The following is an 18594-nucleotide window of genomic DNA, read 5'->3' on the forward strand; positions in this document are numbered from 1 at the left end:
TTACACATCACCTCACATGTTAGGACTGAAATTCAGTTTTACATTAGTGGATAATTCTCTTAACATGGTTAAATCTGTAATATCACTTTTTTGTTGTTATTTAAAACCTGATTTTATTTTTAATATTAAGGTTTAAGTCGAAAAAAAAATATTGCTGAACCACCTCCTATCCTCAAGTGAACCATGATATCCACCCTTTTGTTAATTCCATAAAAAATATGGACTTTCATTACAGCTAATGGAAATTTTCTGAACCTACTGCATTTTTTTTCATATCACACTGTAAAATCTGGCATGGTGATTTTAATTTTTTAAAAAATGGATACCGACTGTATTGGAAAAACTGATTAAAAATAAACAGTGTTGATTTATCGTATCTAACTGTTCAGTTTACTAAACATTTAGTTATATATACTTGATTTTTTGACGTCGTTGCAACTGAATATGACAAATTTAATTAAATCAACATTTCTTAGCTTTAGCAACATCAGTAACCCAAGTTTAATGTGCCATATATATGTATTCTGCTGGCTGCAAACCAGTCAATCACATTTGTATATTCTTAAACATGTTAACAAAACAGAATTTGTAAATTTCCTAATGTCATCAACAAAATCTTCTCATCATAACGACGTTAAGTTAGACTAACTTGGTTTACTGAAGCTGCTAAAACTGAGAAAGAACGAAGTCATTTCAATTGTCATTTTTAAGTTGCAACAACTTCACAAAATAAAGTAAATGCAGCTCAATATTGAGTAAACGTAAATAATGAGTTAACATAAACTAAAAATTATGTTTACTTTTATGTAAGATCAACTTGTCAGATTTTACAGCGCAAGAAAAAATAAAATTGCAATTTGTAATTTTATCAATTAAATGTTTTAAAATGATGGACATTCTGGAGTGCTTGTGGCTGACAATATTTAATAAAATGTTACTACACCTGCTCCTGTGACCTTGGTCAAATTGTAAACCAATCCCCCAAAAATGTGCATCACACTCCTGTAACCATAAACCGAGTCCTTATTTGGTCACTTTGGAAATTTTAACTCCACAAACCCAGTACTAGTGAATTATATAAATGTAGGCCAAAAATAACATCCAGTTATATTATTAAAAAAAAGTTGAGGTTTATGTCAAACGTCTGCGTCATTTTCCTGTAATAGCAATATTATATAAAAGCAGTAAGGCAGCCAACAGCGTGCTCCACTGTGATTAGAGCAGAGAGGCGTTGTTGGGTCGGTTGTGACGCTTGGGACGGCCCCCTGCACGCGGCTGCACCAATCGCATCCATCTGACAGGGATTAAGTGTCACACGGAGCTGCTCTCTCACACTCCGGACCACAACATAACTTTTGAGAGGTGGGAAAACGCCACAAACGACTTCTCTTCCGTTTAGCAGAAGCGACAAGGACGCGCACTGGGGGCCCCGATGGAGAAATCCAAAAACTTTCGCATTGACGCGCTTTTAGCAGTCGATACGCCCAAAGTGCAGACTTCCCCGCTCGCGCTTGTGACTTCTCTGTCCTCCTCCTCCTCAATCCCGTCTGCAGCCGCGGAGCTGACCACCAGCGCAGAGTCTTTACGCACCGAGACGCCGTCCCCGCCGAGGATTTCCAACTGCGGGTTGATTCCTAAACCGGGTTTCCTCAACAGTCCGCACAGTATGGTTGGATTACATCCGCAGAGCACCGCAGGGATCCCCGCACAGGCTCTCTACGGCCATCCCATGTACACCTACTCCGCAGCTGCCCTCACAGGCCAACACCCTGCCCTGTCCTACTCCTACCCACACGGCTCCCATCACCATCACAGTGATCCCATCAAACTGACAGCCAGCACCTTCCAGCTGGACCACTGGCTGCGCGTCTCCACGGCCGGGATGATGCTGCCCAAAATGTCTGATTTTAATTGTAAGTAACTGAATATTCAGCATTTTTTCTGCCCTTAAATGAATCATAAAATAATAACAAATACATCTTAAGTCATATATAGTGCCCCAGACTGATGTAAAACTTAACAATGGTACCCAAAAAGTCTGATTTATTATAATTTTGCGAATAAATGTGATTAATATCTTAAAAAAAAAAATTCTGGCCTAAATGACGCTGCTGCTAGGCAGCTCCTCTGCTGTGCCAACTACAGAAAGGCGTGAAATTCCAATTTTGCCTAAAATAAAAGCCAGTTTTAATATTTATGGCGCAGTTTTCCTCACATATTCTGATCGTCTGAATGAGCAGGCTGTCATAGAGTGATGGTTTTTCTGAGAGGAACTAAAATGGACAGATAATGGACAGTGGGAAAGTGGCAGAGCAGTGTGAAACCCACAGTCGACATGCTATTTGCTCACCAGATACTGCCTTTTTGTTTCTGCTCGTTTTGACAGATTTGTTCAAAATGGAGAGGCAAACAGCTTCTCTGTGGAGATATTCATGAGTGGACGACCTTGTTGCTTAAGCAGGGAGTGCAGAGATGTAGAAAATGTGATTTTATTGCATCATAACAAAGGAGTGTTGTCAATTTTGCACCAATTTTGATGTTTGCATTTGCGTTTTTATTTATTTATTTATTTATTTTGCTTTTTGTTTTCTTTATTGTCAGTCATAAGCAGGCTGTTGGTTTTCGGCATTTATCCCTATATATATATATATATATATATATATATATATATATATATATATATATATATATATTAATAAAAAACAAAAAAATCTGTTGTGGTGTATGGGATTGATGTTTTTGTTTTTTTGTTTTGCAGCTCAGGCTCAGTCCAACTTGCTTGGCAAGTGCAGAAGACCAAGAACTGCATTCACAAGTCAGCAGCTGCTGGAGTTGGAGCATCAATTCAAACTGAATAAGTACCTGTCACGACCGAAGCGCTTTGAAGTGGCCACGTCCCTCATGCTGACAGAAACTCAGGTAATATTTCTTATGGTGATGACTGGTTTTCAATATTTTAGTTTCCACAGTTTGACAGATTCGAAATGGCTTTTAAAGCATTTTGGCATGGTTTCACTTTTTAGAAAAAATTGAGAAATTATGACGAAAGCTCAGTCTTGTTTCAGATGCTTCCTGGCTTTTTAGATTATTTCTTCAGTGGCTTTAACTATATAAAAAAAAAAAAAAAAAAAAAAAAAAGGTGCATGGTTAATTGTTTTCTCATTTTTATTTCATTTTTTTATTTGATTAAGGTTATTTAAAAAATCTTAAGTAAATTAAATTACTTTTAGGTATGTTTTCAGTGTAGTTTCTTTGCAACAGCGCAAAGGTGGACTGGTGAGCTTTACGCATCTCTTACGCATAGTTACGCACAAGCAGCTTCCTCCTTTATATGCATTAAACCAATTAAACGAAATTATTTTTCGTTCCCCAGGTCAAAATCTGGTTCCAGAACAGACGCATGAAGTGGAAGAGAAGTAAGAAGGCCAAAGAGCAGGCCGCCCAGGAGGCCGAGAAGAAAGGCACCAAGGGCGGCCAGGAGAAATCTGACGGACTCGAACAGTCGGACTATAACAGCAAGACAGACTCAAAAAATGGCAGAATAAGAGACTTCAGGGACAGTGACGACGACGAGGGCGATAATTTCCTGTACAACTCGTCAGACTGCTCCTCAGACGACGAGAGGAATCACACCAGTGACATAAGTCCGCAACCTTGAAGGTGAAGGAGGGCGAAGGTGGCGATCTCCATTTATAAAGACTGTTGGGGGGGGGGTCGCTATAAAAATGCAGTTGCATGTAATCCAACCTCTAATCACCTCCATGGAATTAATGAGCATTTTTATTGTCACGAAAGGGAAAAAAACAGGTCAAGATTAGGTGATCTTGGCGTCATAATCAAGCAATAAAGCCGGAAATTTAAGTTTTATAATATGAGCATCACTCAGTACTCAGGCTGTAAACTGTGACATGTTGCATGGTTTATATGCAAAACGCTGCAAACTGGCCCACGACTGCTGGGACGGTTAGTTAAACTACATTTCAATAATATCCTATAGAACCAAACTGCAGCAAATAGTCCGCTGTCATTTGTCTTATTTTGACCGTATTTTGTTCTTTGTGATGTTCCGTAGTGTGCCATATCACGCTGAAAAAATGTTATGTTTATTTTTCTATACTGTATTTATAAAATGGTCATCCCAGTGCATGCTAAATTATTGTTTAGCGTCTATCTTGGTGCAAACAATGTGTAATAAAATGTTTTTATATAAAAAGTTGGTATTTTGGCGCAAGGATCTTTTTTTGGAAATGCAGTCCCTTGATTTACGGTTTACTCGCAGCGTCTGAGCGCGGATGCGGACAGAGGCTCGTGTTTTTCTCCTTGCTCTGACAGGTCGGGTCATGGGAATTACTGTTAATAGCGCTGTCGGATCCGTGCAAACGTGCAGTGAGAGCAAACAGCGAGTAGGCAGTCAGACGGAGGAAACATTTCACACCACACTAGCAATGGGCTCGCATTAATAAACCTTTTGAACGGCCGGTTAAGGGACAACTTGGCCGCTCAGGAACTACTTTTAGGGCTGAAATCATTTAAAACTTAATAAGTCTTAAGAATAATTTTAAAAACATTTTATCTGTTGAGGTTTTAAATTGATAAATGCCGATTAACTGTTCACTATTTAACTATTACTATAACTATTAACTATTTTGCATCCATATGGGTTTACAGTGTTGGGAAGGTTTTTTGATGTATTTGATTACAGATAGATAGTTGTTACAGTGTCATGAATAATTTAACTAATATCAATATTTTTATTATCAATATTTTTTTAAGTATGCCCAAAGAAGGCATTCCTGCATGGTGAAAAGATGCAAAGCAACAGCATAATTATAAAAGTACATAAAAATGTTTTTACCAAAAAGCAGGGGCATATTTAGAATTTAAGGGGGTTTAGTCCGGATGTCAGTGTTCAGGGGCATACCACAGGGTTTTTATTTTTAATAAACAAGCTCTATTTTGATTATTCGTAAATGCACTCTGGCACCTTTTTTGTCTTGCAAAGCTGTTTTTTTTTGCTTTTCATTTTAATTAATAATCATGATAAGAAAAATATCAGCAGCTGTTAATGAATAGAAAAGTGGAGTCAAATGCATTTATGTCAACAGTGGTAGAATGTAACTAAGTACATTAATTCAAGTAAAAGAATGAATTAAATGTTGAATTATTAGCTTAAGGGCTTTGTTCAACAAAGAAAAAAAAAAACAAAAAACAAAAGCCAATATTTAGATCCAGGGACATTTATAAAACGTTCTGGGCTGCAGCATCATACACCCAAATGCCACTGCCGAAAAAAACATTTTGATGTGACTCCATCAGAATTTTGATTAATAACAATAATCTAATTACACATTTTTCTCACTTACCATAACTGCTTTATTACATTTATTTTGTAAATTAATTACATTTAACTATACTCTTAGCCCAACACTGCACTTAACTCTTTTGTGAAGTTTTTGACTTAATTTAAAAGTTAAAGCATCGTGAGAAAGTTTTTCATTTTAAACAATAAATAATGCAACAATGAGGGAGCATAAACATAAAACATACTGCATGTAAATTAAGCTTCAGGCTCACGAAAAATAAGAGTGAAACATCAGCCTAATTTCCCTACCTACACAATGCATTTATTTATTTAGGGTGTGCTATTAACTAATGTGTTCATAATGGGATATGACCGTCTTTCAGCCTAGCCTCATTTTAATATATTTCAATTACCAATATGACTGCGCTGTAGGACCGCTTTAATACGTTCAAGCTATGCAGCGTCTAAACAGTCCACAATATGGCTCCACACTTTTCCATTGTTCCCGCAGTCATCAGCGTTAAACTGTAGAAGGGGTTGACTGATTATGTGCCATTTGTAACAGGATTACTGAGCGATCTGACGGTTATCTTTGGTTGTTTGCTTTAGCTTTAGCAGACTAAATCAAAGTTCAGCTGAGGGTCAAGCCCAAACAGAGTGCACCAGGTAAAGCTGATGGCAGTCTCTGGCTCACAGCTGCAGACAATGGCCTGTGTATGGCCTGCACAGTGAGCCTATTGATCCCACTATCTCCAGCTTCTAACTGAGAAATTCTCAAGTTTTTCTCAGTAGTCTCCATCATTTCGCAATAAAAACACAGTGATTAAAGCCCAAAGTGTTTTTGTCACACTGCATCTTAAATGCAACATGTGGCTAAAACTTTCTTTACAACAGCGGGGGACATTTTCTTCTGGTTGACCTTGGTGGCCCATACCTGACCCGAGGCCGCGCTCCAGCCTCAGATTGATACGGCCGCACCAATGGAGCTAATTAATAGGAGCAAGTATCAAATGTAACAGAATGACTCTGCTATGCTAACCACGCGGGCGGATACTGGTGTCAGCGAGCAAACAGAATAGGCTAGACTCGAGGCCCCGGGGTCATTTCATCATGGGTGTGTAAACACCGAATGAACGACACCGGCGTCCCTCTCTGTTCCCGCTGCTCTTGTTTGTGTCACACTCACAGAAGGCCAAGTGGAAATATCAACGGAAAAGGATAACAACATACAAATATTCACTAATCAGTTGCGTTTAAGGCTGAGAAAGACTTTATTAGAACACGCTTTATTTTGTGAAAGAGTGTAAATAGACTCAGCAAAGCCCAGAAGAATGGTCCCAGGTGTCTGAAGTCAACAATATTAACTCTTGCTGTACACTGCCTCCGTGAGGGCGGTCTCAGAAAAAAAAAATAAGGCACAGAGGAGGAAGAAATGAGAGCTTAAAGAAGAGAAAATGTCTTTTTTTCTATGTGGGGTCAAAGCTTTAGCCCCACCTTCTGTGATATATTGAGGCAATTATAAATTATTTTTAAGAACTTGTTACAATCCAAACACAGTGTATTTGGGAAGTGAAATCTATCAAGCTGAACCATGACGCACTGTATTAAAATATCAGAAAATCAGTAATATAAAAAAAAAAATCATGGTAAAAACTCTGTACAAAGTCTCCCCAAAATATTAATTTAATATAAAACGATATTTATTCTGTGGGGGTTTCTCAAGCGTTCTTCTGTTCTGTTGTACGTTTGTTGGGTTTCTGGTGTGTGTGCTTGTGTGTGTCTGTGCTTTACAGTTTGAGCTTGGCCTCTTTGGCCTCCATGGCTCTGGTGGCGACCTGGGCGCGCTCTGACAGCATCGCTGCTTGCTCAGCTGGTCCCTGTGACTGGGCATTCTTCAGCAGGAAGTGGCTGATGAAAAGCTTCAAGCCCTCCCGCAGCATTCCTAGCTTGGGAATTCCTGAAATCCTGGCGGACGGGAAACAATGAGGGACATTGATTTCAGACGTTCACACGGTGAGAAGCAGAGAGAGAAGTGATTTTAACAAGCAGGTAAACACTGCTGAAGGTAAAATAGACTTTTTATCTTGGATGGCAATTTTAGTCCATTCGCCATTTTGGTCCAGACTGAATTATCTCAACAACTATTGGAACGACTGCCATTAAATTTTGTGCAGATTTGTCAAATATGGTGTCTGGATTGACATCACCTTCCTTGCGCTGCGTTCTGACGCATTCTGAGTATTTTAAATGTTCGAACTTTGAGCAAATGAGTTTGCTTTCATTTAAAAACATGGCGAAAAAAGGAAATGAGCAACTTAGGAAGATCGAAAAACAGCAAGAAATTAGCTATTTGAAAATTACTTTTAAAAAAGCAAGGGAAAAACATCCAGAAACTGTATAATCATCATAATTTTATATTTTACGGTATTTCACAGAATTATTCTTATTTTTACGTATTTTTCAGGTCATTTCCTTGTTTGTTTGTTTGTTGTTCTTTCTATTTTTTTTTCTTTTCAGGTAATTTTCTTGTACTTTTCAAAATAATCTGAGGTCAGTTCTTCTTAAATTTGGTATTTCATTACCTGCACACTATTCCCACTGAAGTACACTCAAAGTTTCTCTTGGATGCATGCAGCTTATTGTCTGACACCTGGTCGCTACCTTTAATAAAGTCCTGCACGCTGTGCCCAGAAACATCCCAATCACAGCAAAATAAACACAAATACTAAAATACAGGCAGAGGGTAAAGTCTCTGCAGATAAATCCACCACCACACACTTCCAGTGGGTCATAAGTGACGACTGAAAAGGACGACTTTTGTATGTATGCATACTTTTTAATTTTTTTGTTTTTAAGGAAAATCCTGAATACCTTTAACATCACTTTCTATGGATTGTAATAATTTTATCAAAAATTAAATATTTTAGCCGTCTGCCTCATAGTCTGCAGGCACTCTCAAGCGCTGCAATGCCTTTTGGGGCAGCTGAGTATGTCCAGGAAGCTCACATCGAATTTTTTAGAAATTCTTGCTAATCTCGTAAATATATATATATATATATATATATATATATATATATAGTATATATATGGACATTTCTAGCATACACAAAATCTCCAAACTATGCAGTGGGACTGTACTACACACTCAATTTCACGTCTTACTTTATGAATAGTATTTTAACATGCGAGTTTTAAAAACAGCTTTAGAGTTTCGTTTTTTAGTGTGTATTATTTTGCATTAATGTTCATGTTAAAATCTCCAAACCTGTAAGAGCTAAGTGCATGCACAATGAAGCTCACCTTCCAAACACGCTGGCTAGGTCCTCTGCCTCCATGTCTTTTAATAGTTTGGTGAGCACCTGACGCAAGAAGCGCACAGTGGCCTTATCTAGCTCCCCAAACTCTATTACCTGCACAGAAAAACACAAAAGTGACCATGATGAATATGTTTAGATTTATTTTATTTTATAAAAATCAAATAAACAAATGCATTATAATGAAAGCTTCTAATTGTACACGATATATCACTTACCTTGAGTATGGAGAGTGAGAGGCACTTCTTCTGAAGGAAGTGGGTAACCAGCTGGACCAGGTTGTTGAAGGTGCTGCTGGGAAGGTTGGCCAGCTCCCTGAACTTGTCCCATAGGCTGAACTGGAAAGTCATCTTAGAAAATACAGGACATTGTGACAGTCTGATTTTCTATGTCTTGTCTCATGAAAGAATAAGTGCTGTCCTTTGAGATAATGAGGATTAATTTCTTAAGATTTCAGAAATAATTTACCGTCTGAAATCAAACAAACTCTGTTACAAGGTCGACACCCTTCAGAGTGGAAGCAAACTATATCTAGTGCCACATGAGATCCTAACACTTCCTAGACTCTTTTGACATATGACGAGAGTCAGAGGACAATGCGCTCCATTTCTCAGGATATCGTCATTGCCGATATTTATATGTATCTGTTTATTATTATTTATATTCTTCTACTTTTATAATATAATGAATGAATGAATGAATGAATAAATGCCTTTATTGTCCTTGCATGTCCACATACATTACTCTCATAAAAAAAAAAAAAACAAACAAAAAAAACGGTGGGTGTGTGTGTGTGTGGAGTGGGTTCTGACTGATTATACCTTTTAACCATTGTGTATAGACACAACGGATTTGCTTTGAAACACTGTGAGCCTTGTGTTTTGAAAATAATAAAAATATGTTAAAGAAAGACTGAGTCATTGCATAACTGCACCGAATGATTCCAAAACCAGTAATGGAAACGCTAAACAACAGACAGCAGCCTCTCTGCTCAGGTAAACCTCTCATCCACATCCAGCTTACATGTGAAACGCAAACATTCCCACCAGCTCTGGATGGAGCTCTTTGATGAGGACAATGGTCATCAGTCTCTGATATGGACACGCGGTCTACCTGGCAGCAAAGTAGGAAGTGCGGTCTCACCCCCATTGTTTGTCGTCACAGTTTGAGTTAAATAATATCAGGAGGTGAGAGGTGTGAAAGGCTCCCACACTCCAGAGGTGAAATACAGGTCACACGCGGGTCACACACAGTTTAAGAGACTGGGTGTTCACACACACATCCACTGCAACACATTACTGCAACTCTTCATATTTGCTCACGATGAAATGTGCAGTAATTTGATTGGAGTACAGCAAAATTTCAACCTAATCTTTCGAGTTGACATGATCCATTTTAAAATGAGGACGAGGCACAGATTGTATTGCCTTGAATGTTATCATTTAATGAATGTGCAACATTGAAATAAGCACATTTATTTCCTGTAATCTGATTATGATAATTACAGTGGAAATTACTAATATAGATAAAAAAGCTTTCACCATTATATTCCTATACAAAGTATGCTTAAAGTAGAGCTGTGACCGACTCGAAATTATTTCAGTCACATTGGATTTGGCAGTTTAATACGAATATTGGACGACTCGGTTTTTTTTTCCATATAAAGTTTAAAAGTTTGAACGGGGCTCAGTGGGATGTTCAGTGTGACAGCAGCATTTGTGTAATATAGTTAATTGCGAGGCAATTGCGTTAAGGATGGATCGTATTAACTTTAACACCTTTGCCCCTTACGGTACAGTCTCTCTCTCTCTCCCTCTGTGCCATGCCTGCATTTCTGCAGCTGCTTGTACCAACGAATTGCATGAAAGTGAAGAGCACTCACTCCCCAGCAAAATCTGGGGACCAAAATGTCCCTAAAAGTACTCTTCACAGCACGTTGAATTGCCAAAAAAAAAAAAAAATGCACCTGTGCATGCGGCATCACGGTCTACACTCTGTTTGTTTGCTCTCTTTTTACAGGAATTCTTTTATTCCTCAAGCCGTCAGCCGGTGAAACACACAGCTTAATTATTTTTAGCTGGTCATTTGCACTCCTGCACTTTTGGATCAATTTGATTTCACTGTTTTGGATTGACTGTTATTATTTAACTTCATTGTTTATTTATTCTGTTTTAATATAATCAAATGAGTTTTAGTATAATAAGATTTTGGTTTTAGTGTGTTCACCATTGTTTTTTTTTGTTTTTTTTAATTTGTCTTGTCTTTTTGTCTGTAGTACTGAACCAAGTGAATTTCCCTGTGTGGGATAATTAAGCTGATCTGCGTTTGATTCTATAGCTAATGCTGCACATTAAAATGATGATGATGGGGAATACAAAGTTTGTTTTTCTTCCAAAGCTGAGGACAAATTGCAAAAAATGAAAGCAACAAAATGTAGCTACGAAACTTTTTTTTTCAGTCTACCTTATAGTCTACATAAACCACGAGAATGAGTCATAGCTGCTTGTGAAGTGAGTAAAGTATTGCCGTTCGGGAAATTCCAGTGGAATTCAAGTGAACTGATAATGCCACGTAATGCCCCAAAAATAAAACTGCTGAACTGCATTTGGAAACAATAAACTGTCCCTTTCATTACTTCATATTTGTGTAAAAACAAAATTATCAATTATCTGCATGCGAAATAAAGAAAAAAAATCTGTTAAAATCATCCACACATGGATTAAGTAAAATACGGTTACTTGCAGACTTTACAGAAGCCCGTAGACAACAATTAAAAACGGACAGAAACTTGAATGTGTGCTGTTTTGGCATGAAAAAATGGCTCAACTGCAGGAGACACACATGCAGGCAGCAGCCCATTTACTGATATATGGTTAAAAAAAATCAAAAGAACTTTATTTTTTGCACAAAAAATAGATAATTCAAGCACTTTCAATGACCCTATCTGTAAGGCTATGCATGTGTGACAGCAGATTTAGTTTTTATTCTCAGTCGTCAGCAAGTGTGGGCTTTTATCAGCTAGAGTACCTGGAAACGGCGATCGTTGGAGCAGAATTTCTCTCCCAGCACGGCGTAATAAGCGTTGAAGCTTTTCTCCTGCAGACAGCAGTCCATCAGGACATGAACAATCTCCCTCTCCTGCTTGTCCTTCAGGCCCATCCTTCACACAGAGCAAATAACAAACATCACTCTTACAGCTGGGCTACCATGAAATAAAACGGCATTTAAAATAAGAATGTCTTCTTTCTTTCTGTCTTTGGTCAATCAGCTTAAAATAAGGATGCACGGTTGAGGTGAGTGACAACAGACCTGAGCAGTTTCTCAAAGGCATCCAGGTAATCTTCGCTGGTCATAATCACACAGAAGATGTTTCTTCTGACCTCAGTGTTCATCCTCTGTTTCCTTGCCAGCTCTAACACTTTAGCACTAAACTGAAACAAGTAAAACAATAACAGCAGTTAAGTGAGAGATTTTTAATTATACAGACTAGAGCTGGGTAGGACTGCACAACTAATCAAAATATTAGTGAAAGTGCTATATGGCCAAGTGAAAAGTCCAAATTGCAGGAACTGCAATTTTTTTGATAAAGATAAAATGTGTCACAGCATACCATTATAAATAAAGCACTGTGGTGCAACAGAGATGCACCAGCTACAAATCATATCACAGATGTAAGGAAACTTATTTGGAACAGATCCCAGCAAAAATCCCATCATCATCATTATTTTGTTTTTTTATAAGTGAAAATGAAATGCAAAAAGTACCATTCCCTCTGAAATCAACTCATACCACAGCTGAAATATCTAATATTTTTTACTCCGTGCAGCCCTACAGCTGGTTCATTTTAATGTTTTTGATGCTTGTGCAGTTAAAAAACTTGGGTTTTTGTACCAGTCCTAAAACAATACTGAATTACTTTAAAAATTATATAAAGGTTTTCCTTCAAGACAAGACAAGCTTCTCAAATATTGTCTCCACAAAGGAAACAACTGAAGAACTAAAATAAAGTTTAAATAAAACACTTTCAATTTGGCGAATTTTAATGTATGTGCACAAGGAATAAGTAAACAAGATTACAAATCTAGACTGTTTTTAATACTGTTTACATCTGGGGCACTTTTTAAAAATATTGTGGTTTGATACCAGAGTGGGAAATAAAATTAAAAGATTGCGAACATCTTCCAGTCACCGACAGATAAATGTTTAAATTCATCAGCCACTCAATAGTAAATCAAAATTTTATGTCTGAAATCTACAAGCCACTTTTATATTTTACCTGCATCTTGCCTGTGGCTGGTAATTTCCAACCCTGTTTGATACCCAGAGCTAATACTGACCAATTTGTATGTACCAATAAATAAATAAAATATGAAAAAATGTCTGTCTTGTAAAGCATTAAAATATACGGATACTGTACATAATGCAGGTGATGAAGATGACAGATGATTCATGTTAGGTGGCAAAATAATTACTTTTAAGCTTTTCGATTTAAAAGTGTTCATAAATTAAAGAAATCAAATAAAATGCTGCAGATACTATAAATATTACAACACAGACTAAATAAGACATGATCAGTTTCATGTCTCCTTGTAACGACACGGCCTAAACTTTTTACATCAAAACACGCCCAGCACCCATGTGGATCTGTACTGTTTTTCCTACTGTACACATGTGTCCTCTGTGGTTTTAGTACTCTACCTGTCCTTCAGCAGTACTCTCTTTAGAGGATGTGTTCCCTTGTTCGCTGATCATGGGCGCTCCGCTCCACGAGGAGCCGACGATCCACCAGCGGCCCACTTGCTCTGCTGCCAGCAGATTGTCCAGAGAGACCCTCAGTTTCATGTCACTGCCTCCTGCACTCCGCTGGATCTGAGAGCCACATGTACACAGAATTAACCATAACGCTACTTAGCAGGTAAACACCAGACGCAAGATTTAAGAGAAGGACACTGAAGTAGTAAACCTGAAGTGGACAACTATTACAACAGCCACACTGACGGTCATGCTGAAAGATTTTGGGTTTGTTAAGGTGGTGCTCTGGTGCCACCTGGTGGTACAAGTGGTAGCTACTATGACAGTAACTGTAACTCTTTGAAAACTGAGCAAACTGGCTTGATCTCTTTCAAAAACATGAGAAGGTAAGCAACTTCAGAAGAAACAACCCCAAAATTATCAAAAAATGGTATAAGGTACAATGAAGCAAAACAAAATAAAAAAAACAAACAACCAAAAATAAATGAGAAAATCCTGTCCTGTCCTGTAAAGGAGAATTTAAAAACAATCATTCTGTATTTTTAAATATATGATTTATAATCATATAAGAAAGTTTCTTGGATATTTTTTCCCCAAGCTTAAAAAAATCTACTAATTTCCTGCAACTTGCAGATTTGCTTTAAGATTTTTTTTTTTTTTTTTTTTTTACAAGTTAAGAATGTATATTAATTTTCACAAATGATGGGAAATAAGGATCTGATTTCACCCACCAGAGTCCTCTGTAACTTCCTCAGTCTCTCAACAGGCTCAGGATCGTAGCCCGGGATCTTCCTCATGTCATTGTTCTTCAAAGCCAGCATGGTTTCCAGCATAAAACGCACCTGCGAACATAATGTAACATGTATGTGTTGGATAAGTTTCAAAAATGTGATGAAGGCCAAATACACAGTGTATGCCAGCCATCACCAGAAGATTTATCGTAATTAGGAATGTCCAAAAAAGATAACTCTGATAGTCCTACCCTGGTCTGATCCTGGAACTTTGACCCTGCTTCGCCAGCCTTGCGTTGGCCTTCAGAGATGAGCTCCTTGAGAGCCAGAGCGTCGTCTTTCCTCAGCGCGAAGCCGACATTCCTCAGGACTAACAAAACTAGTTCAATGTCCTTCTCTGTAAAGGCTCCAACCAAAAGTTTTAGGATGTCGAAGATGAGGCCAGAGTGAACCACCTGGAAGTTGTAGAGGTGACCGACAATGGCGACCAGGTTGTCGCACTCCTTGTTCTCAGTCGAGTTCTTATAAACCTCATCAAACTTCCGCACGGCCGTCTCCAGGAAATGGGCTCCCACCTGGAAAATGATCAAAAGGGAATATAATAAAAAAGTGAGCATTGTACATCTGCCTTTTTCTTTTGTTAATGCATACTGTATACTGTTGATGCTCAATGAAAATGTGTAAAATGTAAAAATGTGAAGGAAAAAAAGGGAATATAGTATCTGTGGACGATCACATACAGTATTATCAACAAGGGTTTAATATAACAACATCAAATGGGTTTTTTTCCTTCAATGATCTCTCAAACTGTCGAAAGTCGGCTAATTTTACAAATGATCCTGTTTATGGTCATTTACAGGATGAAAAGTCAATATGGCAAATAGATAACAATCCTATTACACCGTAACAAAGGAAGCCTGGGTGTTAGATATCACTTTCACATTCATTCAAAGAGCATTAGCTTACAGTGGAGGTGTACGAACGCAGCTTATCTCTTTGGGGGAAAAGCCTATAATGAATAATTGAAGATCTGATGCCACTTCTCAGGTCAGTGGTTTCCTGTTCTCACACGCATGCAGGCTGGCAAAACCAAAATCTACTTGACTCCTGCTGTCACTCTTATCAGTGGATGAGACAGTGAACTGAGGATCTAAAAGAAAAAACCTCCAGGAAGTAAAAACCAGTTTAATTAAGTTCCATATTAAGGTGAGAATTAAAGGCGGTGTGTTTACCTCCAACCCGACAGAGTGATGGAGGACGCTGACAAGCAGGACGTGCTCCATCAGTAGTCTGTCGGGCATCAGGGCCGAGGTGACGCAGGCTGCGAGCAGCACCTCCGTTAGGGTGTCGTTCATGTCCTTCCTGCTGTGGCTCATGTACAGCTCCTCCAGCTGACCACTGATGGACGCCATGTTGGGCTCACTCAGCCTGAAGGAGTTAGAAAATGAACATTTATTGACAATAACACCAACCAGTCAGAATCCATAAAGTGTATATGTTTCATCTGTTAAAAAAAAGCTTTAATATTTGAAAGTTAACCCAGTATTTCTAAAACATGGGAAGAAGCCAATGAGACATAGCCTCAAAAAATACCAAGAAATTAGTAAAAAGTTACAATTACCTGAAAATAAGAAAAAAAGTAAAGTAAAAAAACAAAAACAAAATGACCTTAGGAAAGTGCTAAAAAATTCTACATATTTTTTTCTTTTTTTCTGATACATATTTTTTTTTAATATAATGAAGAGATAATAAATATAATTTTCTCTGGACATTTTAATTTTTTGCAGCCTGTGGGGTGTTTCTTACCAAGTAACCAGCTGTTTAATATTTTCCAGTGCTTTTGAAAGAAATCCTGTTCTTTCAGGTTTCAGAAGTTTAAATGCTGGCAAAAGGCAAAGAAAACTGATGTCGATCCAGGTGGTAAAGGGTTAAGAGCTCCTTTGATTGTGTGGCAGGATTTCAGTGTGTTAGCAGCAGTGATGCTTGTCATTACATGAACATTAGTTTGTGTCTTGCGGTCAAAAAATCTCCTCTTCAAAAATTTTGTTTGCCTCTGCACAGCAGCAATTTCACATGGTCAATGTACTCGATAAGTAAATAAAGAGAAATTGAATTGCACACAGTTTTGATAATGATTTTGATCATTATCAGTTAATGGTTTATCATGCAAAAATGCCAAACATTCACTGGCTCCAGCTTCACATATGTGAGGAGGATCTGTTTCTTTTTTTTCTTATGTCATTGTAAAATTAAAACCAGCAATTTTAGGAGGTCAACTTGGTCAAATTGTGATTTTTGATGATTTGACATATTACAGACTAATCAGTTCATTGGAAGAAAAACAATAACTTGATGAAAATAATCTACTGCTCCAGCTACAATATGTCTACATAAATCCTGATTAAAGATCTACAAACATACCACATTTTTCAGTGTAAATCAAGAGTGAATACTGTAAAGCAGAACCCAGCTGAGTATCTAAGGGCAACTTTGTCACACTCTTGGGAACTTGTGCTGGTTGTTGCTACGATGAATGAAGACTTCCAGGTTTTATAAGAAGGGACTGATGGGGCACCCTAAAACCTATTGGCTGAAATACTCATACATATAGACAGACAGATGACAAATTTAAAACAAAATCTGAATACATGAGATACATTAGCAGAGAGTTTCTTACACTTTATAGAAAGGAAAGGGAAAGGATTTTGATATTGATTTGATATGCATTGTCTCTGGCGTACAATGCAAAATTGTGCGTATCCAATAGTAAATATCCTCATAAAATCAAGTTTGTGCCACAGACTTGCTTTTATAAAATATCATAGGTTTGTTGTATGATTGTGTTCAACTTTAGCTGAAATAAGTGGCAAATATGGGTCAAATAGAGAAATCTATAAACTGGCTAAGTGACCTGGTAACATCATTTACACATCAATATCTTTTTAATGTTTGACAACATTAGGTAACATCAGCCATCACCAGTCAATCTTGAGTTTATTACATTGAGCAATGGTGCGTTTTTTTTCTTATGAACAACTTCTGGTTTTAGGAGAGGGAGAATGTGCTACAATGTCTGTGCTGCGGTGAGACAGTTACCTGTTCAATAGGCCTTTCACATTCCTTTTCAGTTTTTCAAGCTCAGCTTTGCGTTTATCATCTCCAGCGCTTCTCAGGTGAGGTGGTACATATTTACCTGCTGCAGAGATGACCTGGACATTGGATGATAAAATTTACATTTAAATCAGTTCTACAGCATACAATATGTCAAAGTTATGACAGTAATAAACGAAATATTTCTGAACTCACAGTTTCTGACTTTGAGCCTGATGTCTTTGTGTCAGGAGCTTTTTCTTCTGTTTCCCTTTGATTTTCATCGTCTGAGTCTGCTTCATCACTCTCATCCAGTTCAGCCTCCATCTCCTCCTCATCGACCATTTCTTCTTCATCATCATCATCATCATCATCCTCCTCCTCCTCCTCTTCCATCTCATTTTCGCTGTCAGATGGACACATATCGTCATCACTGCCTTCATTTGCCATCTCATCTCCAGGTTCTTCCTCATCTGACGGCGGAGACTCGTTCTCATCGAGCTTTTCAAAGTTCTCCTTGGCCATGTCCATGTCATCATCATCATCATACATCCCTGCAGCTGATGAGCCAGAGTCGAGCATACCAAGGATGTAATCAAGTCCATCAGCCACAAAGGACTGAGGCAGACTTTTCTTGTTTTTCCTCTTGTTTAATCCCAGATATCGCTCTAATTTCTTTATTTCTCTGTCCTCGTCTTCATTTGCCTCCAGAAGTGCCTTTTTTCTTGATTCCTGAAGCTTATTGATTTTCTTGCCTTTTTTAGGAGATGTTTTGGAGCTGTCTAATTTCTGTGTGGGAGCACTACTTGACTCTGCATTTGACACTTCTTTCTTTGCCTTCTTCTTTTTCTTCGTCTTCTGCTGCTGAGGTTGTTTATCAGCTGGTATTTCCGAGTTTTCACCATCATCGGGGGGTACACTGAGAGTCTTCTTACCCTCATAGTGACTTTTCATTTTGGCTTTTTTCAGTTTTCTCTTTTCTTTACGCAGCTCCTTTCTGCTTTTCTTTTTCACAAATCTCAAACCGTGGTCATCCTCGCCTTCCTCTGCGCCACTTTTGCTTTTAATAAACTCGTCCACCGCCACCATGTACTTCTGTAACACTGCGTTTCCTTTCTTCTTTTTGCTTTTCCATTTTCCCTTCATTTCTACGAGTCAATCTCAAAATACTGACGTTAGCTTCAGCCGGCTAATTGCAACTGCTAGCTTTAGCCGCTAAGATTAGCTTAGAGGCTAACAACGCCAGTAAACAAAAACACGTTTAGCAGAGGGTGAAACTTTCGCTTATTTCAAACACATAAATACCTTTTTGGACTGCACATGTGTCTCCGTGAGGACAATTTTGTTTACTGACCCACAAACACGTGACAATTTCCTTCCAGGGCACGAGTAATGAGCAACTGTC

The 18594-nt window shown here is 38.0% G+C and overlaps 2 protein-coding genes across 2 annotated transcripts; one reads left to right on the forward strand and one right to left on the reverse strand.

Annotated features, from left to right (window-relative positions):
• The first annotated feature begins 916 nt into the window (after nucleotides 1-916).
• Nucleotides 917-3658, forward strand: mnx1 (motor neuron and pancreas homeobox 1). The gene is made up of 3 exons (XM_042510697.1): nucleotides 917-1913; nucleotides 2759-2919; nucleotides 3374-3658. The coding sequence occupies exons 1-3, from the start codon at nucleotides 1433-1435 to the stop codon at nucleotides 3656-3658; spliced, it is 927 nt and encodes a 308-aa protein (XP_042366631.1). The 5' UTR covers nucleotides 917-1432.
• A 2896-nt stretch (nucleotides 3659-6554) lies between these two features.
• Nucleotides 6555-18556, reverse strand: nom1 (nucleolar protein with MIF4G domain 1). The gene is made up of 11 exons (XM_042510667.1): nucleotides 17406-18556; nucleotides 17196-17308; nucleotides 15332-15527; nucleotides 14351-14674; nucleotides 14100-14210; nucleotides 13315-13485; nucleotides 11926-12047; nucleotides 11644-11776; nucleotides 8835-8966; nucleotides 8603-8712; nucleotides 6555-7267 (listed from the first exon to the last, which is right to left on the reverse strand). The coding sequence occupies exons 1-11, from the start codon at nucleotides 18333-18335 to the stop codon at nucleotides 7090-7092; spliced, it is 2520 nt and encodes an 839-aa protein (XP_042366601.1). The 5' UTR covers nucleotides 18336-18556; the 3' UTR covers nucleotides 6555-7089.
• Between the last annotated feature and the right edge of the window lie 38 nt (nucleotides 18557-18594).

Source organism: Plectropomus leopardus, chromosome 21 (assembly GCF_008729295.1).
Source record: "Plectropomus leopardus isolate mb chromosome 21, YSFRI_Pleo_2.0, whole genome shotgun sequence".
NCBI classification, from domain to species: Eukaryota; Metazoa; Chordata; class Actinopteri; order Perciformes; family Serranidae; genus Plectropomus; species Plectropomus leopardus.

Excerpts from the sequence above, each read along its gene's own strand:
- mnx1 (XM_042510697.1), top strand. The coding sequence starts at position 1,433 with ATGGAGAAATCCAAAAACTTTCGCATTGACGCGCTTTTAGCAGTCGAT. Across the intron at positions 1,914-2,758 it reads CAAAATGTCTGATTTTAATT|CTCAGGCTCAGTCCAACTTG; the intron begins GTAAGTAACTGA and ends TTTGTTTTGCAG. Across the intron at positions 2,920-3,373 it reads TCATGCTGACAGAAACTCAG|GTCAAAATCTGGTTCCAGAA; the intron begins GTAATATTTCTT and ends TTCGTTCCCCAG.
- nom1 (XM_042510667.1), bottom strand. The coding sequence starts at position 18,335 with ATGAAGGGAAAATGGAAAAGCAAAAAGAAGAAAGGAAACGCAGTGTTA. Across the intron at positions 14,211-14,350 it reads AGTTCCAGGATCAGACCAGG|GTGCGTTTTATGCTGGAAAC; the intron begins GTAGGACTATCA and ends TTATGTTCGCAG. Across the intron at positions 13,486-14,099 it reads GGAAGTTACAGAGGACTCTG|ATCCAGCGGAGTGCAGGAGG; the intron begins GTGGGTGAAATC and ends TGTGGCTCTCAG.